General features: G+C 46.9%; 1 protein-coding gene across 2 annotated transcripts in view; it reads right to left on the minus strand.

Moving 5' to 3' along the window:
- The window catches only part of MYO5B (myosin VB), a 332497-nt gene that overhangs the window by 175317 nt on the left and 131395 nt on the right, over positions 1-25785 (minus strand). For both annotated transcript variants that reach the window (XM_072828573.1, XM_072828572.1), the window contains exon 2: positions 8416-8526. In XM_072828573.1, coding sequence (XP_072684674.1) covers positions 8416-8526 — 111 coding nt within the window. The remainder of the gene's footprint in view (positions 1-8415; positions 8527-25785) is intronic.

Genomic DNA, 25785 nt, shown 5'->3' on the forward strand with positions numbered 1-25785 from the left:
CTAATAAGAAGCCTATATAGTAGATAAAGCCAACTTTTTTGTCCTACTCTACCCATAGAACTAAGATCTAGAGAAAACTTAAGCTATAATAGGGTTACCAAGTGGAAGCCAACTTTTTTGTCCTACTCTACCCATAGAACTAAGATCTCAAGAAGACATAAGCTATAATAGGGTTACCAAGTGGCAAGGGGTTAGCGTTGACCTGAAGGACTACACATACCCTAACTCTGACACCCAACTAGGAGTCAAACTGGGCTGAGAATCATGGTGCAGATCTAAGTGTTGTCTTTACCATGGTGCATGGTTCCTGATTTGAGAAGCCACCAAGAAACTCAGAAGTAGCTGCCCAAGGGGGTTGCAAAAAGAGTGTGGGTTGAGTGTAAAAGGGTACAGAGGTGGTTGGGCCAAGTATCTCATCAAGTTTCTAATAGATTTCTGAAGATCCCTGGCCTTGACTTTCTCATCTCCTAAACTCATATGTATTATGTTCATTACACATTATACGGAAAGCCCCACAAAGGTGCAGACATGTTTTCACTGCTGTACAGCCAGATCCTGGCAGTACCATTGCTCAACTGTTTTTAATCAATAATGAATGAATGGTGATGCAAATAATTAAGGGAAGAAACTGAGTTTAAACAAAATTCCCAGAGCAAAAAAAAAAAACAGAATCAAAGTTAATCTTTTGAGTCTATTTTATTGCAAGAAACACAGCTTGGACATTGTTAGAATCATGGGTTCCTAGTTTGGCTTCTGACCTGGCATCTCAGCAATGAGCAGTCCAGACCATTTCCTCTACCAGCTTAATCCAGGGTTTACTCAATGTCCACACTGCTTTCATTTAGGACAGGAGGTGGGATGGGCGACGGCCGCCCTGGGCATTCCAAGATGCTTAGCAGTATCCCTGCTCTCTACCTGCCCGAGGCCAGTAGCAGACCTCCCTCCTCAGTCAGGACAACCCAAAACAAATCCAGACACTGCCAAATGTCCCTGTACTGGGGGTGGGAGTAGCAGGGAGAAAACAGGGGGTAGAAATCGCTGCTTCACTCATCTCTGAGCAGAAGCAGCCAGGCAAAATATCCTAAATGATGGAAAAGATCACGAGTACAGTGGACAAAAAGGGCAACGGTCATATGGAGGCAGATCTGCAAGGAGATGGATGCTAATGATGATCACCTAATAGTGTGAATACACTTAATGCCTCTGACTGCACTTGTAGAAAAATGGTGAAGATGGTCAGTTTTAGGTTGCATGTATTTTATGATAAAAATATTCATTAGAAAATTATAGCCTACTTTAGAGACAAGATAACTAATTGCATTGGCAACAGTATTACCGATAAATATTTATATGCCATTTTTATAACTGTAAATGTTTTTTGTACATGTGCAATATAAACATGGTACTTTTTTTGTATATGTTTTTCTTGGAGTTCGATTTGCCAACATATAGCATAACACCCAGTGCTCATCCAACATGATACTATCTGCTTCATGTCATTCTTGCCAATTCAACAAAGACCATCTCAACTGTGGATTATTGAGCAACTGAAGGCAAAAACTTTAGTGACCAAACAAATATTAAAATAAGAACAGAAATAACCAGTAAAACAAAGAGAAACCTAGTAATCAAAATCACTTGAAGTTTTACTGGGAGTAGCTACCACTCTTAGCTCTGGTTTGGCAGATGCGCACACAGCTGGCACTTCACCTGAACCCAGAAGGACAAGACCCAGGGGCATTCTCCAGGTGCGCAGGTCTGAGTGCACTAATGATCAAGTAGAGCAGTCCTAGTTCTTCTGCAGCACTTGCTTCCTGACATAACGATCCAAGTTTGCAATCTCCTGGCTGGAACAGCTTGATATGTTTGGCACCATCTGGAGACCTGAGTAAGAGGGGCCTGTCCCTGGGTCTTGCACCTTCAAGTGCTCCATCATCTTCAACACAAAATAGCAGCTCATTAAAGAGCACATGATTGCTCTGCACTTGGCATCAGGCTTGAGCACTGACACAGTGAGATCTGCAGCCCTCAACATCCACTCCCATGACAAGCACCTCAGGCCCCAGGAAAATGCTCCTGTGCACCCTCCCCCCCTTTGCCCCATGTCCTTGAAGACACACAATGGCCTCCAGGTGCCTGGGACATCTGTGGACTGTGTAACACCGCCAACACCAGACACTGCTTTGCGGTGCGGGGAGGCACTGGGCAGTAAAAAGGCTGAGAGCCCAGGAAAGGCAAATGAGCATGGTAACCCTTCCTTTCAGAGGGCACGACTGCCAAGACAATTCACACATAGAAACACCATTTCCCAGTAGGGCCTAATGCCCAATTCCGAGCTTCTCCATAGGCTATGAGGCTCCAGAGGCACTCACAGATCAGTACAGTGTTTCCAACCACAGCAACGCAACACGAGGAACATTGTGCAATACTCAATAATTCGTGTTCCCTTAAGTTTGTTTATATATAGGTAGAGGCGCACAACATGCTTAAAGATCATGGTTCTTTACACTGGCAGCCAGATGGAGACTGAACAGAGATGCAAATATATTTTTAATATATTAGATGTTTTGGTTTTCAAAACTTAGAAATGTCCATTTTACTTAAATTCTGATGAAGTTTGCCTATATTAATAGATGTAGGCTTACAGCTACCCGCTTGCCCTGACCCCACCGATTTTCAAGGGCGTGAGTATGCAGAGATACTGATGGAGCACATTCCCCGCCTTCAAGCTCACATATGCCCATCTTCCTCTCACACAGACCCAGGGAGGACCCTGTACACAAGGAGTACTCACCACCAAGGTGGCTGTGGGGCACTAGATAGGAACTCCAGGCAGAAGACAAGCAGGAATAGATGTCATAAAAGCCATATGCAAGAGACCCACACTCAATATCCTCAATGGGGAAACAGAACTTTTCGCCTATAACCAGGAACAGACCAGGGATGTGCACTCTCACCATTACTATTTAACATAGTATTGGAAGTCCTAGCCTCCATAATCAGACAACAAAAAGACATAGAAGCCATCCAAATTGGCAAGGAAGAAGTCAAACTTTTATTCTTTACAGACAACATGATACTCTACATGGAAAATCCAAAAGACCCCAACAAAAATTACTAGAATACACAAATTCAGCAAAGTTGCAGGATATAAAAACCAATGTACAGAAATCTGTTGCATTTCTATATGGTAATAATGAAGCAGCAGAAAGAGAAATCAAGGGCTCAATCCCATTTATGACTGCACCAGAAACCATAAGATATCTAAGAATAAACACCTAACTGAAGAAATAAAAGATCTGAACTCTGAACACTATAGAATGCTTATAAAAGAAATTGAAGAGGACACAGGGAAATGGAAAAACAGTCCATGCTGGTGGATAAGAACATACGTTGTTAAAACATATATACTAACCCAAGCAATCTACATATTTAACGCTATCAGCATTTTTCACAGAGCTGGAACCAACATTTCTAAAATCCATATGAAACCACAAAAGAACCCAAATAGCCCAAAATCCTGAAAAATAAAAGCAAAGCTGGAGGCATTAAGACAGTGTGGTCCTGGCACAGAAACAGACACATCGATCAACGGAACAGAATAGAGAACCCACAACTCTATGGTCAACCAATCTTTGACAAAGCAGGAAAGAACACCCAATGGAAAAAAGTCTCTTCAACAAATGGTGTTGGGAAAATTGAACAGCCACGTGCACAAGAATGAAATTGGAGTGAAACTTTCTTACACCACACACAAAAATTCAAAATAGATAAAAGACCTAAATGTGCGACAAGAAACCATCGAAATCTAGAGAACATACGCAGCAACCTCTTTGACCTCGACCATCGCAGCTTCTTGCCCCTGCGACACATCACCAGGGGCAAGGGAAACAAACAGAAACATGAACTACTGGGACCTCGTTGAGATAAAAAGCTTCTGCACAGCAAGGGAAACAGTCAACAAAATTCAAAGGCAGCCTATAGAATGGGAGGAGATATTGACAAAAGACAGATCTGATAAAGGGCTAGTATCCAAGATCTATAAAGAACTTTTCAAGTTCAACACCCAAAACACAATCAAGAAATAGAAGGTACAAATAGATACTTTTCCAAAGATGACATCCAGATGGCCAACAGACACATGAAAAGATGCTCAACACCACTCACCATCAGGGAAATACAAATCAAAACCACAATGAGATACCACCTTACACCTGTCAGAATGGCTAAGATGAACACCACAGGACACAACAGGTGTTGGCGAGGATGCAGAGAACAGGGAACCCTCCTGCACAATAGGTGGGAATGCAAGCTGGTGCAGCTACTCTGGAAAACAGTGTGGAGGTTCCTTAAAAAGCTAAAAATGGAGCTACCTATGATCCAGCAATTGCACTACTGGGTATTTACCTAAAGGATACAAAAATACAGTTCCGAAGGCACACATGTATCCCAATATCTATAGCAGCATTATCAACAATCATCAAACTATGGAAAGGATCCAAGTGTCCATCAACTGACAAATGGATTAAGAAGATATGGTCTAGGGCAGCCCTGGTGGCTCAGTGGTTTAGCACCTGCCTTCAGCCCAGGGCAGGATCCTGGAGACCTGGGATCGAGTCCCAAGTCAGGCTCCCTGCATGGAGCCTGCTTCTCCCTCTGCCTGTGAGTCTGCCTCTATCTCTCTCTGTCTCTCGTGAATAAATAAAATCTTAAAAAAAATTGTCTAAATACACAACTCAATATTACTGAGCCATCAGAAAGAACGAAAGCTTACCATTTGCAACAACAATAGAGCTAGAGTGTACTATGCTCACTGAAATAAGTCACTCAGAGAAACACAAATTCCAGGGCTGAGTAGGTTAAGCATCTGCCTTTGGCTCAGATCCCAGGGTCCTAGGATTCAGCCCCGCATTGGACTCCCTGCTCAGCAAAGACTCTCCTCCTCCTTCTCCCCCTCCCACCACTTGTGCTCTCAAAATCTTAAAAAAAAAAAAAAAAAAAAAAAAAAAAGACAAAATTCCATGATATCACTCATATGCAGAATTTTTTTTTTTTTTTAAATAGGCTCCACACCCAGCACGGAGCACCATGTGGGGCTTAACTTTACAACCCTAAGACGAAGACCTGAGATCAAGAGTTGGCCACTTAACCGTCTGAGCCACTCAGGTGCCCTACCATACCTGGAATTTAAAAAACAAAACAGATGAACACATGAGAGGGGGTGGAAAAGGGAGGGAAACAAACCTTGAGAGGCTCCTAACAACGGAACAAACAGGGTTGATGGAGAGAGGTGGGTGGGGGATGGGCGAGATAAGCAATGGGCACTAAAGGAGGGCGCTGGTTGTGATGAGCACAGGGTGTTGATGTATCACTGAATTCTACTCCCGAAACCAATATTGCAATGTTAACTAACTAGAATTCAAATAAAAGTTTTTAAAAACCAATTTAAATGCAAAACCGTGGAAACAGGGAGTTCTCCCTGCCACTAGGGGGCAGGAGTGGCAAGGGAGGTGGAGGCAAGAGCCCGAAGGCCTGTGAGGCACCAACTCCGGGAGCTCTGGGAGCTCTGTCCATCAGCCAGGGTTAGCCAACACTCATAGGGATGCTCAACCCAGGTTAAGGCAGCACTGCGCCAAGGGCTGGCACACCGAGACACTCTGCACCCATCACAGCTGTGGGGACAGAGACGACACTATGTTTTTCCAAGAAGTTTCCCATTGGCTTAAATACAGAGTATCTTACAAGTTGTGCTCAGGGAAACAAGCCAGACAAGGGGGACAAATCCTGCAGGACTCCATTTCTACAAGGTGCTCAGAGCAGTGAGCTTGGAGACACAAAGTCAGAGTCACCAGAGCCGGACAAGGACAGAATGTCAGTTTTGCAAGGTCAAGAGCTCTACACGTGGACAGTGATACAACCACTTGGAAGTACTAATGCCACTGGCCTGGGCGTTGAAAAATGGCTCACGTGTTCAGCTTCGTGTATTTGACCACAACACGAATAAGCAACACTGAAGACAACATCCCTCAGGGGGAACACCAGGGAGCCTGGTCACCCTGAGCTAAGCACATGAGCCAGCACTAAGGTAGAAGCTTGGTGTTAGAAACACTGCTCTTCCAGAAGAGAATGAACTGATTTTCATCCTTTGCCACAATAGTTAAACCCATAGTCTTGGACCCTGAGAAGGTGAGAGTGGGGGGTGGGCACTGCCAGGGGGACCTCGCCAGCCCGGTGCATCAAGGATGGTCTCAGCTACACAGCAGGTGCTCTTCAGACTTGCAGAGGCCAGTCCTTTAATTTCTGCCCTCCTGCCTCTGGCCCGCAGCTCGGATTAGGGTGGCTCCCAATGACCACTGTGAGCCAGCAGTGGGCAAATCGTGGTCTGCCAGGAGGCCGGCCAGAGCTGGATGTTCAGGGCCCATTATTTCTCAAGAGCTGCTAATTCACAGCCGCAGGCACCCCTTCTGATTACATGCTGACTGGCCACGTAGCAGGTGTGGGGGGGGTGACTTGGGAAGCCACCAGGATTAGTCACGCTGGGCAGATTTTCAGCTGGGGACGCAAGCATCTGCTCTGTTTTAGCAACACCAGCAGGCCATTCCTCACTACCTCCGTTCAACCCTTTAAAAAGACCACCCACTTAAAAGGTCAACTAAAATGAACTATGTTGGAATAGAAGTTACAGCACTCAACTGGGTGAACTCATTTTATTTTGTTTTGGGCGTGGCGCGGGAAGTTATTCGAACAGAGTAAACATGATCCCATCTGCTGGGAATTTTCTTCCTCACCTCAAAACCAAGAGGAGGCTGGCCAAGTCTGACTGCCAGGAAGGGGAAGGTGAAGCATGCACACCTTGGCGTAAAAATCTAACCAAGGCAGTGTCCCAGGTTTACCACGTGCTAGGCTTGAGGGAAGTTAGGAGGGGGAGATGTTCCATCTTCCTACTAATCAATGAGTTAATCAACTGTAGCAGGTACTGCATGAGCAAAGCACAAAACAAGGTCCATTTCTCAAGTAGGTCACTGCTAACTAGGAAGACAAGACCAAGATGCTCAGGAGAAGGAAAAACCTATCAAGGTAGCAAATGATCAAGGGCTACGGCATCAGGGAGGCCAGCCGCGCTCCAGCCTTCCTTCCAAGCAAGGTCCACTCTTCAGCCCTCCGACTTAACCCCTCCCAAAGTCTGTTCTTGGTTTCTTCCTGCCACTTCCTTCAAAGCCTGCTTTTCCCATGGAATCTGAGAGAACAAGCGAGTGATGTCACATGGCATTCACCTCTCAGTAGGACTCGCTTCACGCAGCCTAATACCCACACAGCTCCAGGTGTAAACTTGCCAAATCCCTGTGCCAGACCCCTGAAAACTCACGTGATGTTGTGCATCAACCATACCCAAGACTTCTTGCGAAAACTTCCTTCCCAGTCTCCCCCACTGTAAACGCTGCCCAGTTGACCTCTGCCTGTGTCACAGGCCATCCCTCTGACCCCTGCCTGCTTCCACTGGTGCCCAGGCACACAGGCCTTCCCGTCTGCAGCCCAAGGGAACACATCACAGCCCCAGGACTTCAGCGCATGCACCACTCCCACCTGGGAAACTCGGAGTCTCCTTAGTCCCGAGTCTTCAATGGCCATCTCCTTCCCATGACCCCTTCAGGTCTCTCAACCCCTTCACCTCATCAGGCTCCCTCTATATTTGGTCCCATACCTCACCCACCTGCATCTGCACCGATGCAATTACAGCACAGGCACGCAAACATCTGTAAAATGCACACATTATAATGAAGGGTGGTCACAAAAGGCCCACAAAAAGGGAAAAATCAGATCATATAGGAGGAAGGTGTTATAGGTAACTACCCTGAAGCCACCTGAAAGGCAACTAATAGAGGAGTCTCCCCACAGCAGGGATACATATGGGTGCTCCAGTGCTGGACACTAAACAGACATTAACAACTCCTTTTGTTCTCAAAAGTCCCCTAGACTATCACTTCCACATAACAGATGAAGTGATGCATCTAGAAACCTCGTTAACCTACCCAAGGGCACACAGCGAGCAACGGCTGAGCCAGGGTCCCAACCCCAACAGCTGGGTCCAGAGCCAGTGCTCCAAGCGCCCTACCATGCACAGTCTCTTAGGTTCCTCCTTCCTCACCTCCCACGAAGCCTCAGCCCTATGAAGGGGACCCTTCCTTCTACTCCAATGAGAAGGTTCCTGCTCCAGCCACTGGAGACCCCTTGGCTACAAATGCCAGGGGGCATTTATTCCTTATGTGGCATTCGGGGAGCAGTCCCGTGGTTTACCACTTTCATGTGTGTTATCGACAGCACCAAGTGGCTGGGCATAGGAGAAACTGCAGTCACCATGCACCACCAGCCCTGGCAGCAGAGCCCATGCTCCCCCCTCCCACGACCCGCACATACCGATTCATCTTCCAGTCTGAGTTGGAGGCTCTTCTCTCCCTCCTTGTAGTCCTTGGTTAATTCAGCCGAGCACCACACTTCATCAGGGTCAGGGATCCAGACCCTCGTGTACTGGAAGATTAACACAAGAAAGTCAGGTAAGGAAACAAGCTTTCTGGTGTTTTCCTATGTGTTGCTATCTGTGAGGGGCCCTCAGGTAGGGCCATCTTGACACATCTTCCTAATCGTTTCAGAATGCAAGGTGATCTAATCCCATGGGGCAAGTCGGTAACTCACAGGCCTGGGGACAGAGGGCACCTTCTAGATCTTAAGAAAACACCACAGATCAATGTGATTATCATTCCACTGGCAAGACTACCAAGCCTGCATCTGGTCACACCCACCAGAGCCCCACACCATCATCTCAAGGATGAGATGAGACGACTGCGTCAGACAGACCGGGGCATCTGGTGTGCTACGAGGAGGGATAAACCAGCACCGCAGGCCAAGACCCAGAAAGGCAGGCTAATCTTCAAATCATGGCCACCTCTGCTCTGATAGGCTGCATTCGGGGACAAAGCTGTTTTCCTGAAGGACTGAAAGAACATGTAAGCCGATCAAAAGCATGTTTATATATCCCCACATCATCAGCAACCTCAGTTTATGTGTGCGTGCTCTAGGTCACAAACACACCCAAAAGTCCTGCTCAAGCTCCTGCGGCTGCTGGTCATCAGGCCAGCCAGCTCCTAGCAGGAATGATGCAGCCTTGGCAAGTGAAGGAGCCCTGGCCTCTGCCTCGGAGTGGCCAGCCGGGATGCACGCCAGAGTCACCTGAGCATGTGAACCAGGGTTCTACCTCAGACCAATGCAGAACCTGGTGGACATAGAGCTTCCAAGGAGAGAACAGCATACGCAGCCGTGGAAACCCCAGGTCTGGTGGACCAGAGGCACCTGAACCTGCCGGTGGCCCCTCCTGCCAGCTCTCCATATAGCTGTCAGACCAATTTCTAGTTGTTTTTTTTTTTAAGATTTTGTTTATTCATTCATGAGACACACAGAGAGGCAGAGACACAAGCAGAGGGAGAAGCAGGCTCCCTGCAGGGAGCCCGATGTGGGACTCCATCCCAGGAACCCGGGGTCACACCTTGAGCCAAAGGCAGATGCTCAACCACTGAGCCACCCAAGTGTCCCCGATTTCTGAATTTTATAGGTAGGTGATCGCCACAGGCCTATTTGCTTTAGACCTCGGCTACATGCATCCACGCACACACAGATGGTTTCATGGCCACAGGACATTCTCGGCAAACCTGAAACTAAGGGCTCTCATGACCCCAAGTTCAGCCAGAACACGACCTGGGTCAGTGTGGCCTGCCTTCTGCACACAGTGCGGCTCCAAGTGCAGACCTCAGGGCCAGTCAGCCGCCAGGGCACAGGCAGCCCACGGGCCTCACGTCAGCCCTGCTTCTGATGGTGTTCCCCTCCACACGGTCACTGCCCTTTTTATCTGCAGAGCCCGGGCCCTTACTGCACTTAATGCAGATATCCTATTGAGAATAGGTCATGAGAGGCTCACAACACTCATTGACGGGAAAGCGGAGCACCCCCAATATCCCACACAGGATAAGAGGCCAAAGCTGTCTTTAGTGTCATGAGCAATGACGTTCCCTGGGGCCTCCTCTCTGCCTCCAAGCCTGCCACGAAGAGCGTGTCTTTACAGAAACGTCCTAGAGCCTTACAGCACCTCAGCACTCCACGGTAAGGCAGCAGGACTGCTCTGAGCCACCTGCAGAGAAAACTCTGAGTACACGTCAACCCTAGCTCTCCACGGTTCTTCTCCCCTTAGGTATTCTTAACCTGCTTCCTTCCCCCACCGTGCAGTAGGCCCACCTCCCATGAGCTGCAATGACACTTCAGATCCTGTCCCCAAGCCCCAGACGAGGGATCTTTGCTTGGCCTCAGTACTGCTGCCATCCCTCCAGGCCCGCCTCTGGGACCCCCGTCCAGGCAGAGGGAGTACACGACACCGAGGAATTGTGTTCAGTCTACACTCCAAGTAAACGATGTCGGGAAAGGCTTAAGGGAAGGGTGATATGGAGAATGAGAACAATCCTAACAGGAACTCAATGGAGGGAATGATGGTATGTGGATATCGTGGAGAGGCTGGACGTCCCCGAAGCCCAGGGGCCCGGTCGTGGTCACTCAGGGGCCCTCTGGCCTGACTCCCGCTGCCCATGTGCCACTCACTGACCTGTTAATTGCACCAGCACACCTCCCTGCCTGGCACTAGCTGCTTAATTCTTACCCTGGGAAGGTCCATTCATCTACTTCTGTGAATCTCTTCTCTCAATAGACTGCAAATAGATAATGGCAAGAAAACGGTCTCTGTCTCCCCATTCCACAGAACCCAGCACAGCATTGGAGGCATTGGAGGGCCCTAAGGGTGCTTCAGCTGCTCCAGGTGAGGGCCTCAGCCTCCCCACCAACTGCGAGCCTGTCGAAAATGCAGGAGCACAGCCCCAGCCACACTCACTGACGCACCATGTACCCCAAGTACATGCTGTTCTGCTTCTTCAGGATGTGCTCATTCTTCCCTGCCTTCAGGATGGGTCACCAACCAGAGCCCTGGCCCAAAGCCAATGTGTCACTTGTGTTTGTCACTCAGAGCCCATGAGTTAAGGATGGTCTTCAAAAGTGTAAATGGCTGAGAGGAAAGAACAATGTCCAGTTGGAACCTGTTGATTATGTGAAAGTTGAATTTTTTGCATCCATAAAGTTTCACTGCGACACATGTACACGTCCCACTTATGCACTGCCCATGGCTGCTCCGGCGCTTTGGAGGCTGGTGTCTGGTCAGGACAGACCCTGTGGCCCAGAAGCCTGAAAGGTTTCATGTCTGAAAGGCCATTACAGGGCAGGCTTGCTGCCCTCACCCTCCGTACGCACTGTTGCTGCAGCCCAGAATGCCCTCGCTGACTCAAACACACGGGCAGAGCCCAAGGTTCAGGTCCCCACCCTCACTGACCCTGACCATCCCTGCGCCCTCCAGGTTAGCTCTTAGCAGTGCACAGCTGCCCTTCTATGACGTCGTGTTGCAGGCCTGTCATGTCTGTTTCTTCTGTGGCAAGATCTTACAGATATGCTTTTGGGCATCTTCATATCCCTGGCATACAGTAGGTGCCCATTAAATGTTTGCTGAGACAGGAATTAGTCAACTATGCATTCATGAGGCCCCTAGTTTACACGTAAAACACATGGTGATAGCTGCCACGTAACCAAGTAGAAACATGGAGATCTAGACCCTGACTCTAAGGAACATACACCCTCATCCAGCAGGTGCTTCACTTGAGCACAGCCCCTCGAGGGCGACGTGGCCAGTTCAGCAGGGAACAGGCCTCTCAAGAAAAGGGAAGGCAGTCATAACTGATGCCAACTGAGGAAGCAGAGGACCAAGTGCTCCTGTGCCTTCTAAAGGACATCATGTATCACAGACCTGAGCAAGCCAGCCGTAGACTCACGTCAACATCTGAGTACCTGACAAGTGCCCACTGTGCTAGACGCTGTCCTCTCTCCTCCATCCCCACAACACAGACACGTGGATGCGTGTGGAGGTCACAGCCGTTCGAGGTTGAGAACAGCATTAAGTAAGTCAACCCTGGGATTCCCTGGGTGGTGCAGCAGTTTAGCGCCTGCCTTTGGCCCAGGGTGCGATCCTGGAGACCCGGGATCGAATCCCACGTCGGGCTCCCGGTGCATGGAGCCTGCTTCTCCCTCTGCCTGTGTCTCTGCTTCTCTCTCTCTCTGTGTGTGTGACTATCATAAATAAATAAAAATTAAAAAAAAAAAGGTAAGTCAACCCTGCATCGCGATGGTGACATGTGCAGGAAGGACCCCCTGCCTTCATCCTACCTTGTGGATTCGCAGCTTAAAGTGTGTACAGATCAGAGCTGGTTACCCAACATCATGTGAGCCACACTCGAGCAACTGATGGGATTGCCAAGGGCAAGTGTAACCATAATCAAAGTTTACTTTGCACGCTGACTTAGCAAACAACTCACCACCCCTTCCCTCCCCAAACCTACCCCCTGCCCAGGAAGATCCATTGCCTCTGTGACCCCAAACAAGGCAGGACATGAGCAATGCAGAGTAAACAGCAAAGACGACAGGCTAGGAAGGGAGGGAGGAGCGCCCCAAGAGCCAGCAAACATGGAAGAAACAGATCTGAGCTGTGGACAGAGGCAGGATGTGGAGGGAGGTCTTTGGTGCAAGGAAAATGTTCTGTAAGCAGACAGAGGTGATGGTTGCAGAGCCCTGTGAATGTGTCACATACCACTGAGCCATTCACTTTAAGAAGTTCTGTTATGCAAATTTCACCTCAATTGAACAGGAGACTGTTTTGGTTGCAGAAGATGCAAACAGCATTGTGTGCACTCTCTAATGGCACGGGTTCTTCTCAAGTCTGAGAAAACAGGAACATGTATTCCTTTAACAAAGTCATCAGGGACTTCTGGGTGGCTCAGGGGGTGAACATCTGCCTTCGGCTCAGGGCATGATCCCGGAGTCCTGGGATGGAGTCCCACCTTAGGCTCCCCCCAGGAAGCCTGCTTCTCCCTTTGCCTATGTCTCCACCTCTGTCTGTGTCTCTCATGAATAAATCTTAAAAAGAAAAAAGCCATCAATTTCACAGACCAGATATGAACTTTCTAGAACCAAGATTCTGTGTTGCCTCTTGGTTTCTTCAAGAATTCCTTCCAACAAATATGACCTCTAGACCAGCTTTCCTGGAGGGAGGTTGTAAGAAGAGAAGCTGGCCGACATAATCCAACCATGGCACCACTCAACTCCTCACCATCCCCTTTGACAAAGGTTAAGTCTGTCATGTCTAAGGAGACAGAAGTCTGACCTCACTATCAAAGAAGGACTTGTGATTTTTCTTTTTGGAAAGAGCCCTGGAGAAGGCAGAGGTCTGTGAACAGAGATGCATCAGCACCCAGAGCTGCTTCCTGGGTTTCCCTCCCATCTGCAGGGCCTCCCAGGACAGGTCTCTGCTACAGGGAGCGGCTGCCCATGGCAGGAATGCTCAACCCTGGCTGCACATGAGAGCCACCTGGGGAGCTTTCAAAGCTTCCCAAGAAACATGACCCTCAGACCAAGTACACCAATCCTGGGGGGGGGGGGGGGAGACCAGCAGCAGTTCTGAAAGCCCTGCAGATGCACCAATGTGCAAGCACGCGTGTAAGCTAGCAGGCTTGAGGGTTCACTTAACTGATCTGCAGGCACCAGACACTGCATCAAGGCCTCCCCTCAGTACCCTGTGATGGAGCATGGAATTCCAGCCCCCATATTCTTGAGCCCGAGGTAAAAGCATTACCTCCAGGAAGCCCCGTGCTACCATGTGGATTCCAGATCAAGAAGGATGCCACATTCATCTGCGTGTGCTCAGCACCAGACAGTACAGCACCATGGCTGGGCATGTGGGCTCCAGAGCCGGGCAGCCCAGTAAGAATTCCAACCAGCACTTATTAGTTAGCCTAAGAAGTAATAAGCTGCTGAGTGGCTCTGAGCCCTGTTTTCTCAGCTGTACAATGTGGGTAAAAGTTAGATATACCTCATCAAGTAGTCCCAAGAATGAAACAATCCCAAATTACCAGAAAACCATAAGCATTAGACAACAGAGCTGATGATAATAGTGCACATGGGGTCGTCTAAAAGGCAGGAACCAGATGGGATCTTGTAGAGAATTAGAGAATGGGAAAACACCAAGCCTAACATGTTTCCAGGTCACTGGGATCCTTTTGCTATCCTACAAATCATCGTCTATAGACAGCTGTGCCTTGCCTAAAGATCAATACTTAGGTCTAGACTACTTTAACTTCAAAACCCTGAGAGAAGGGATGGTCAATGCTGGCTGGCATTTAAGAATTATCTGCAGATCTTAAAACAAAAACATCAATGTGTGTCCCACACCTGAGTGATGAGGATGAAATCTCAGAGCAGGCCCCAAACACTGTATTTTTCTTAAGCTTCAAGTGAACATTAAAAAAATCACAGTTTCAAGGAAGAGAATCAAAATCAAAATGGACTTTAGGGGAAAAGAGAACAGGGACACTGAAAACATTCACTTCCTAGAATCTAGAGTGACACAACCTTACACTAAAGTAACTAAGTCCTTTAACCATTTCATCTTGGTTTAAAACTCAAGTAAGATGCACAGGGTCTTCACTACGCCGTCCCAAAGAAGATCACGGAGGGTAGAGAGGCACAGAAAAATCTGCTCATGTTCACAGTGAGAAGCTAGAGTCAGACCAGGACCAGACACAGGAGCTGCAACCTGCAGCCCTTGCTGCATCCCCGGCAGGAAACGCTAACCGACTGCTGCAGCTGGCCACCACAGGTACATTGCACAGGCAAAGCATCCCATGTGCACACATAAAAGGAACTACAAGGACGTGCCACATCAGGCCACTGGATGCTTCAAGCAGCAGGCCGACTGGAAACTGGGTGGCAATGTCACCTTGACCTGAAGCACTGTCTCGGCACCATCCCCAGGGGACAGACAAGAGGGGAGATCCCAGCCTGGCCTGCGGGCCGACTAGATGAACCCCACCCATTCTTGCCCGCGTTAGGGCACAACCAGCAGGCACACTGTCTGCCTTGTTCACAGCTGTGCCCCTTCACAGCAGGTGCTGAAACCTCTGCTCTATCATTGAAAAGCCAGGGCTCCAGTTGAGGGGTGCAGGGGGAGTCCCTTTTGCTAAAACTGACAAAGGAGGCAAACAGCATTTCTCAGGACATGAATCTTGTGCTAGAACTCAAAGATGCAGCATCACATTGCTCAGTTGCTACCCTTCAAGCAACAGAGAAGCCACTGAATTTCTTGCCCCAAGACCAGTCTATGATCGGTCACAGTGAGTAGCATCAACAAACATAAGGTCACCAGCATTGAAGTAAGTGGACAGGATGTGAGTTCCAAAGAAAAACAATTGTTAAAAGGCAGGGAGGGGAGATAAGGGGTGCAGATGCCATCCAAAGCAGGAGGGATCGCAGCAGCCAAGGACAGCGAGCTGCTCCCCAGCCTTGCCTGGAGCCCAGGAAGAATGAGCAAGGAAGGGAGCAAAGAACTAGTGCCAGGAGACTCGGAATCCCTCCTAGGCCAGGAAAGCATGTACGCCTCGTTGAGATATTCCTAGCTCAGCTTATTTAAATGAGGCTCAAAAGATAGACACTTTGCAAAGATGTCATAAATAATGTCCTCTGTCTGGTGTAAAGGTGTCCATTTTGAAGCAAGACCTTTACGGATGAGGAAAAGAACACTTCCCAACTAAGCTGACGGTTTCTCTTTAGCAGCATCCACTAGCTGCTTCCCTAGTGCTGCTGTGTCAGAGAAACCACGAGAACACCTTTGCTAATTGGTCTCATAGATAGGGAGTGGGTCAAACTGCATTTTTCTGTACAATAGAGTCTGGAAGACAAAGACTAGGTATTTTTGCCCATCTAAGCAAGAGCCACCCACTATTCTCTCCACTTTTGAGGACTGAAGAACATGTTCTGTATCCTGAGGCCTGTGCCAGTGATTAGTCTCCCAACCTAAGGGAGCAGCTAATTAAAGCTGCATATCCCCACTAGTACCTGCCAGGTAGCTTTCCTTTCTTTGTACTCAGCTCCCACTATAGAGCAAGGTGGTTAAGATTCAGGTGGAGGGCTTAATACCCAAATTGTATAAAGAATTTTTTTTAAAAAAGATTCCATTTATTTATTCATGAGACACACACACAAAGAAAGAGAGAGAGAGAGAGAGAGAGAGAGAGAGGCAGGCAGAGACACAGGCAGAGGGAGAAGCAGGCTCCATGCAGGGAGCCCGATGTGGGGCTCGATCCCGGGACTCCAGGATCACTCCCTGGGCTGAAGGCGGTGCTAAACAGCTGATCCACCGGGGCTGCCCATGAAGAACTTCTATAACAAAAAATTATTTATATCATAAAAAATTATATCATTTTCCAAGAAGAAATACAGATGGCCAAAAGACCCATGAAAAGATGCTTAACAGCTCTCATCAGGGAAATGCAAATCAAAACCACAGCGAGATATCACCCGACATCTGTCAGCATGACCATAACCAGAAAGACAAGGAGTAACAAGTGTCAGAGAGCATGTGGAGAAAAAGGACCCCTTATGCACTCTTTGTGGGACTGTAAACTGGTGCAGCCACTGTGAAAAACAGTATGGAGGTTCCTCAAAAAAATTAAAAATAGAAACACCATATGATCCAGTAATTCCACTATTGGGTTTTTACTCAAAGAAAACAAAAACGCTAATTCAAAAAAGATATATGCACCCCTATATGTTTACTGCAGCTTGATTTACAACAGCCAAGATGTGGAAGCAGCCCTGTGTCCATCACTAGACAGATAAGGAAGACATGGTTCACACACACAATGGAATATCATACAGTCGGAAAGGGTGAGATCTTGCCGTTGGCGACAACATGAATGGACCTAGCAAATAGTATGCTAAGTGATTAAGTCAGACAAATATCATGTGATTTCAGTTATAGGTAGAATCTAAAAAACAAAGGCTTAAAGGAGAAATAGACCCATAAACAGAACACAAGTGTTGGCTGCCAGAGGGCGAAGGGTGGGAGGAATGGGGCAAGCAGGGGGCAGAGGCTCCCAGTCACAGGAAGGGTAAGTCACGAAGATAAAAGGGGCAGCACAGGGACTATAGTCAACGGTATGATAACAGCACCCGATGGTGACACGCAGCTCCTCCTGTGATAACTGCAGTGCTGAGATCTCTCGAGCCACTATGTCATACACCCCAAACCAGTGTAACACTGTAGCCACTATACTTCCGAAGTCTTTTTGGAAAAAAAAAAAAATTAAGGTACCAGGTACTAGCCTTAACTTCTATTACAAGCTCAGTTTCCCCATCTGTCAAGTAAGGAAATAGCTTCCCTATGAAGCTATTAAGATTAAGTGAACAGATGTATGTAACACGTTTGGCACAGCACCCGGCACACAGTAGGCATTCAGAAGCTACTGTCAAGTACAGTGTGGCCAGGGATCAGGGCCACAGCTGTGAAGGAGACACAGAGACACCCTCTCTAGGGGAGCACAGGTCCAACCAGGCGATCCCAGCAGCACCATGCGCACCCAAAGCACCTCAGGAACACATACCTAATGCCTCCTCCTGCAGCAAGTTCTGCTTCCTGGTTTCCCTGTTTATTCATCTTGTGAAAGACTTCCCAGACCAGTAATAACCTTCCCTTTCCCCCTAAATTTTCTTCACTGGGAAGCTGTCTGTAACCTCCAGCCAGAGGGAACCATATGTAAATACTCTGGTGAGTCCAGAGCTGACAAGCATCTTAAAGTCCACATGTATACTGGGCCAACAAGGTAGATTCCTGGGCCCCAGTCCAGATCTCTACTGAACTTGTTCCGTGCTCTTCCCGCATTCATCCAAACGCCAGGAAGGACTTTAATTTCTCACACAGAGATTGGCATTAAAAAAAACCACTTGGCATCTTTGAAGTAAAGGAGGATGGGGGGGGAAGCATAGAAGGGAGTTTCATTCTGTAACGGATCAAGTGCACAGTTAAATAGCAAAGTTACCATAAAATCCAGTATTTCCTGTTATTTAATGAAACAAAAGTCAAATATATAAAAGGAAGATCCATCTGTCTGTTCCCAGCACGGCCATCACAATCTTTGATATTTATTTTCTCATGTGCTTACAACATATCGTCATCAAAACCCAGCCTTTTGAGCAGACTCAGCTCTTCGTGACACCAGATTACATCATCAGTCATAATCCCATCTTAATCTACACTCACTATCTGGGTTTGAAGCTAATGAAGAACCAAGTCTCCATGTGACTGGTGAAGGCAAACTTTACCTGCCTCCCATCCTACAGATACTAACAGATACTAATAATAGCAATGTGTCCTCAGGTGACAAATGACACTGAGGTGGGAAGTGTGCAGTGTTCGGGGAGGGAGCCATTGCTGAGTCATCTAATCCAGGACACTTGTTGATAGGAACGGCAGTTACACCAGAGGCTCAGAAACTGTTCTAAAGCCATGGGTTCTTGTTGAAGTTTTGGAAAGACCACCAAATCCTGAATGTCAATGGCAGGTTGGTTTTGTAAGGTTGCAAGATTAAACCCACTTAACCATCTTGGTAAGGATACTTAAAAAAAAAAAAATGGTTTGTTCAAAACTACTACATTTCATACAGCTAAATGTATGCCTAAGTCCTACTAAGCAGCTAATGCTTTGTTAAAATCCTACTTCCAGCAACGTGACTTTAGGTCTTGAGTGGCAACTCTCCCTGTACAGAGGACCCAGCATGGGAATGAAGCAACCCACAAACCATACACATTTAAGTCATTGAGACCATTTTCCAGAGCACATCTTCATTTCCACCTAAGCCCTCTGAAACACTCCTTTTTAATTCTGTATATGATGCCATCACTGGGTATCTGCTTTCCTCTTTTCTTGTATAAATATATACTCCTGATCTCTACCATCAAAGGCTAGTATGCTGCTCTCCCCAGAAAACCAGTCATAATTTATAATCACTATAACAGTTATTAGAAAGTCACAGCCCTCGACTAAATCAGGGTTAAATCTGTTTGCTTCTCTTTTTTAAATTTAAAACCTGTTCCACTCTATGACCTCTGTAAGCAACTAAAGCCAGCACTGAAGTCATTTCAAGCTAAGCTCTCTTCTGCAAACAGAACCTTGCTGATTGGGACATCTGGGTGGCTCAGCAGTTGGCGTCCCAGGGCATGATCACGGGCTCCTGGGATCAAGTCCCACATCGGGCTCCCCACAGGGACCCTGCTTCTCCCTCTGTGTCTCTGCCTCTGTGTCTTTCTCATGGATAAATAAATAAAATCTTAAAAAAAAAAAAAAGAACTTTGTTGATTTACATTAACTAAAAAAATGCACAGGAATAACCATTCTTTTCTGGGGAAAATTTTGGGAACTGCCCCTAACACATAAGTATGTTGATCTGTTCTTGCTTTGCCTAAAGGGATCATCTAATGCAGAACTTAAATGCCTCACACACTTGCATTTGGGACTAAAGCCAGCTCTCAACTCTCCTTTTGTAGGAAAAAGCATGCCACCCTCCCCAGTATCCAAACACATCTTGGGACTATTCAATATTCTTGGACTGTTGCATATTCCCGTAAGCTAAAACACCTCCCGACAGAATGGTCTCTAGAGTTCATTCATCCATCCATGAGTATTTACTGAACACACTATGCAAAGTGGTGGGACACACAATGGAGGAAAAAAAAAAAAAAGACCTGTCCCTATCTTCAAGGATGTCCAGCCACATTATACAATCAATCCTACTTCGACGATCATAACCGCTTTAGCAGCACAGACGTTCACAGCATACAACAGAGGACCTCACCTAGTCCAGGTCATCAGAAAAGGCTTTGCTGAAAAACCTAGAAGGACAAGGAGTCAGCTAGGCACAGCGGGGAGGGAGGAACGTTCTAATCTGAGAGATTCGCTATACACAAGCCTGGGGCAGGAAGGAGTAGTACTTGCTGAACAGCTGAAAGCCAGCCAGGATAGGTGAGATGTAGAACACAGAGGGAAAGGGCTCAGGGAACTCTGGGAGGCCTGCAGGAAGTTCTTGGGAGCTACCTCACAGGTTGTTCATATTGTTCCATGGCCAATGGAAAAATGTAGATGGATTTTAAATATGAAGAGGGATGTGATCTAACTGTATGATTAAAAGATCACTACTTGCACATCCAGATGGCCAGCAGACACATGAAAAGATGCTCAACACTAATCATCAGGGGAATGCAAATCAAAACCATGGTGAGAGATCACTCTAAACTTCTCAGAATGACTAGAATGAAAAAAACAAGTGTTAGCGAGGATGTGAAGAAAAAGGAACCCTCATGCACTATTGGTGGGAATGCAAACTGGTGCAGCCACTGTGGAAAGTAATATAGGGGTTCCTCAAAAGAGTAAAGATAAAAATACCACATATTCTAATAATTCCACTATCGGGCATTTATCCAAAATGATAACACTAATTCAGAAGGATAAATGCATCCCTATGTTTACTGCAACATCATTTGCAATTCCCAAGATATGGAAGCAACTTAAGTGTCCACCAATAAATGAACGGATAAAGATGTGGTGTATACACACTGGAGTATCTCACAGCCCTAGAAAAAAAAAAAAAAAAACGCGCTCTTGCCATTTGTGCCAACAGGGATGGGCCCAGAGGGTATTAAGCATAGCAAAGTAAGTCAGAGAAAGACAAATACCATATGATTCCACTCATAAGTATTTTTTAAAAATGAAAAGAAAGCAGAATCAGACTCATCAATACAGACAACAAACTGGTGATTACCACAGAGGAGGGGAATGGGGGGGGGGTTCAGCAAAATGGGTGAAAGGGAATAGGAGGCACATGCTCCCCATTATGAAATGAGTAAGTCATGGAATCAAAGGTCCAGCAGAAGGAATAGAGCCAACAATGCTGTAAACAGTAATATAGGGGACAGATGCTAGCTATCCTTGTGGTGAGCACAGCATGATGCGTGAACAGGTCCTATCACTGTGTGGCACACCTGAAAATGATGTGACTGTGTCAACTCTATTCAAAAAACACAACCTATACTTACAAATTGACTTATTAAAAAAAAAAAAAAAACCACCACCTTTGAGAAAGTGTGGTTAGATCTTCTCTCATGCACCCATCCCCTGTCCTCACTTGAGCAGTTACAATGCGTATACAATCAGGGACGTCTTTTATCCTGCCCCGACACATGAAGAGATGGTCTTTGATCTTCTCCTGAATAGTCCTCTTATTTTATTTACTTGGAACTTTACTATTTCAGGTTGTGGATATCCCATTTCCATCACACTTTGGTGCTACTCACGTAGCCTTTGAATCCTCTCTACTCATATAGTATTTCATCCTTATCCAGTTATCCCAACTTTTTTCCTGTCATTTTTTGCAATGTGGAGCTTATTTATGGTTTTAGAGAGCAGAGAAGTTTAAGTCTGAGAATCAAGGGGGAATGTTCAATCTTGAGTACATCAACAAATGGGCACAACAGTATCTAAACTGCTGGGACCTCGGGGCAAAGGGATAAAACGTTCCAGAACCAACACACACACTTACTGAGTAGCAACCATGAAATGGACTCTGACTTCAGAGTTAGGAAGGTAAATGGGTGTCTGCTGCCTAAAATCACCATTAACCAAAGACCTCACAGAGACGCCCCTAATTTCCATCCTGTGCTGAGAGGAATCAGGGCAGCCGTTAGCAATTATACATCCTGCCTAGCTGGAACCGAATCATTCTTTCAATAGTGATGCTGGATAGAACTCCACAAACAAACCTGCTGTCAGATGGCCACAGATGGTCTAGGATGATCACGGTTGGCTCATGTCTTCTATGCCAACTGATTGTGTTTGAGAGACCAATTTAGATGTGGTTTCACACTAAAATGTCAGTTTGGGTCCAGGTGAAAAGTGGAGGGTGCAGCTTGAAAGAAGAACTAACCAAACCTCTATGTGACTCCCCCCACCCCCCGCCCCAGCAAAGATTTAGAGGTTTAGGAAAACAAAGGACAGACGTGAATGGTGAGAAATCCTCTGAAGGATTATCGGATAGGGGAGGGGGTGGCTCATCTTCTGAGAAGAGCTAAAATGAGAGAACATAGGCTCATCTTCTTCACCTAAAACTTCCCTCCACCACTCCCAAACAGACATCACAGAAGACCATTTGAGGAGAAGGTGTGAAATGAGGGGATCAACAGTACTTCCTGTTCTAACTGTACCCAGGTAATGCAATGCTGGACCTCACTTTACACATGAAAATGGAAGTCTTGGCCTGCTGCCTCTTCTACCCACTTGGGCAGTGTTGACACTCCATCAGGTGATTGGTGCTGCTCTGGAAGGCTATTTTCAGGGTCTGAGTTGTCACCCACCCTCCAGTCTTGGGCTTTTCCTCACCAAGTGTCCAAGCATGTTCTACAAGGGTTATGTACACAAGGCTTTTAAACTGGAAACATTTTAAATCCAGAGTTGCTCAGAAACTGGGACAATGTAATTGCAATTACGCTATTCTTCCACAAAATTCCCACTTTGAGTCAAATGCCTTACACACAAGATAACTGGTAAGCTTTTAGCAAATGCATTGGTGGATGAATGGTAGGTGATGCATCCGTATTTCAACAGATGCATATCCCATATACCCATATAAATGTTCCATCATCCAGGTTCTGGACAAAGCCTGAGTCACATTTATTCTTTCCAGGTCCACTTGGGTGTTATAATAGGGAAGCACCCCAGGCCTACAGTCCCAGCCTTCCCCAGGGTTCCTTATCACTTCACTGGGGCCAGGACCTTCCTTGAGACCCAGCACAGCATAGAGGAGAGCCTGAGGAAACAGCACAACAGAAGGACCACACCTCCTCCAACAAAGGTAAATGATCCAAGCAGTTACCACCCTCGATAAACTGTACAGAAGGAAAGAGAGTAGACCTTCCCAGTTCTGGACACAGGCTGAGTTATATTCGTTCTTTTCAAGGGGACTGAGAAACGTGCAGCTGGAAATATTGGGCTAAAGACAACCACATTTGGCGTGGAAGGCATGCTGGTCTGGCAAGCAGGTTTATCAAAGGGCGCAGACCTCCCTCCGCATCCAAAAAGAACTTCCCCAGACAAACCATTCCAATTCTCCCGGCTTTGGTTTTCCCAAAGAATAGGCTGAACTAGAGGAAGTTCTAACACTACATCTGTATTCATCCTTCAATCACCTCCTTGTTTCCCAGGAGAGCTGCCTAAAGCACAAGCCTCTTCATGTTGACCCATAATACATACACCTAAAGACCCTGGTTGGCAGTTCATCAGAAAGGCCTGCCTCTGACCCCAGGCTTTTTCTTTAGGTGAAGGAAACACGGCTCCCCAAAAAATCAGTGCCTCACCCAAGTACTCTGCTCTGTAGAGTCAAAAAAGTATCCTGGGAAATGGATAAAAAGAAGAAAGTTCTCTGGTGAAAAATATTCAGGTGTTTAAAATAGACCATTTTTTGGCCATCCCCTTCCCTGCAGTATCCACCATCTGCTTGTGTTTAACACAGCACCTTCATATTTTGGTTAATGCTTAGCTCTAGAGTCTGTTTCTATTGCTGGCAGAAGAAAGGAGAACAGCATCATGTTCTGACAGTTCCACCCCACACAGCTGAGATGGTCACCACAACACCAGCAGATTTCTCCCTGCCAAATCCAGTGTCCCATTCCCATGTTCAAGGGCTTCATGCACTGAGCATTGTCCAGACTCCCCATCCACAAGCCCACAGCTGGATGGGGGAGGTACACTGTCCAGAGTCTTCCCTCTCCATTCAGGTCTTACTTATGCTCATCCCCACTGCCCTCACTAAGTGTCGCACAGCTAGAAAATCCTGTTCATCTAGAAGGTATAGGACCATTTTAAAAGGGCTTCCACCAACCTGCAATCTCAGAATTTCATGGGATGTTGCACAGGTGCAACATTAAGGAGGACATATTTGATCACTGACATGAACAAGAGAGGTTTCTCCTGTATTTGGTCTTTGTCCACAGTTCGATTTACAGCTCCCAAAACTCTAGGAATTTCCTAAGTAGTGAGAGGATAAAGGGGTCTCCTTTGTTACTGAGGTGACCTGTGGACACCACTTATGGATGAGGGCTGGTTGCCAGAAGACCAGCCCTGTGATTGGAGGTTAAAATCTTCAGTTCCACTAACATCAGGGAGAAAAGAGGGGCTGGAGGTTGAGTCAGTCAATGGCCGCTGACTCAGTAATCATGATTACATACTGAAGCCTCCATAAAAATCTCAGAGGACAGCTTCCTGGTTTTTTGCTGTGGGCGAGCTTCTGTGCTTAGAGAACCGTAGGCTCCCACATGCCACCACGCCAGGTCCCAGGCTCCACGAGGACAGAGGCTCCTTTGTTTGGGATCTTGCCCCCTATTTCTCTTTATCTGACTGTTGATTCATGCATTTCACCATAACCTTTAATAAGCTGATAACTGTACCTAAAAGTTTCTTCCAGTTCTGTGAGCCACTCCTGCCAGTTAATCGAACCTGAGGCAGCAGTGGAGGACTCCACCTGTAGTCAAGCCCTCGGAAGCACAGTCAACAGCCTGGGGCTTGCAACTGGCATCTGAAGTCTTGTACTACTGAGCCCTTAATCTGTGAGATTTGTTGCTGACTCTGAATTCTTGGATACCCCAATGGTATCTGAGGAATGCTTCGTGTGGAAGGTTGGAATTGGGGCCGAGAACACTAAATGACAGCTTTTTAAAGACAGATGTTCTTAGAGACACACTTGACACATGAAGGACTCTGAGATCCAGGCAGCTTAAGGGACTTGACCAATTCACACCTCTAAAAAGGGCTGGGTCCAGAAAGCTCACTCCCTCTCTCCTGCGCTCCTTCTGTCCCTCGAAGCCCTATCCCAATATTCAAAACTTAACTGAGGGATTCTCATCAGTCCCAAGATAGACCCAACCACATTTATTCAGGTACCTAAACATGCCAGCGACTGCTGACACTTCCCTTGAAATTAAAATCCCTCCTCAAAAAAAAAAAAAAAAAAAAAAATCCCTCCTCAGGGGACGTCTGGGGGGCTCAGCCGTTGAGTGGCTGCCTTCGGCTCATGGTGTGATCCTGGGGTCCCGGGATCAAGTCCCACATCGAGCTCCCCTCAGGGAGCCTATTTCTCCCTTTGCCTGTGTCTCTGCCTCTGTCTCATGAATAAATACATCTTTAGAAAACAATACAAATAAAATCTGCCCTCACTGCCTGCTCTGCTGCCTTAGTTCAAGACCTCCTTTATGTGAAATATTACACCTATTCTGAATTGAACCTCCTGTCTCCAGTTTCTTCATACTCCACCTGATTTTCTAGACTGATTGCTTCTGGAACAGTTCTCAACTGTGAAGAGAGGGCAGTAGCAGAGTAGAGAGGATGGACAGCATAATCCCCCAGGACATAGGGGGCAACATCTTGATACATATTTGGTGTTACATCTGGGCAGGGGGGGTGGGAGAGGGTGCTACAGGCTTCTGGTAGGTAGAGGGCAGGATGTGCTCGACATTCTTCCATGCACAGGACAGTGCCCCCGACAAGAAATCACCTAGCTCCAAACATCAATACTGCCAAGGTTAAAGAACACGATTCTAGAGTGATCATCCAAAATAATGACAACCAGAAACAGAAAGCCCTCCTTTGTGAAGTCAATTTTCTACTTAAAAATGCCCATGTTGTTTATAGGATACAGTTCACCCAAGACTGCTCACAGTTTAGCCCAAACAAAATTCTGGCCACATCCCCAACTCCCCACCATTCCTACACTCCATCCTCTT

The sequence above is a fragment of the Canis lupus genome, chromosome 6 (genome assembly GCF_048164855.1).
Source record: "Canis lupus baileyi chromosome 6, mCanLup2.hap1, whole genome shotgun sequence".
Taxonomy (NCBI): domain Eukaryota; kingdom Metazoa; phylum Chordata; class Mammalia; order Carnivora; family Canidae; genus Canis; species Canis lupus.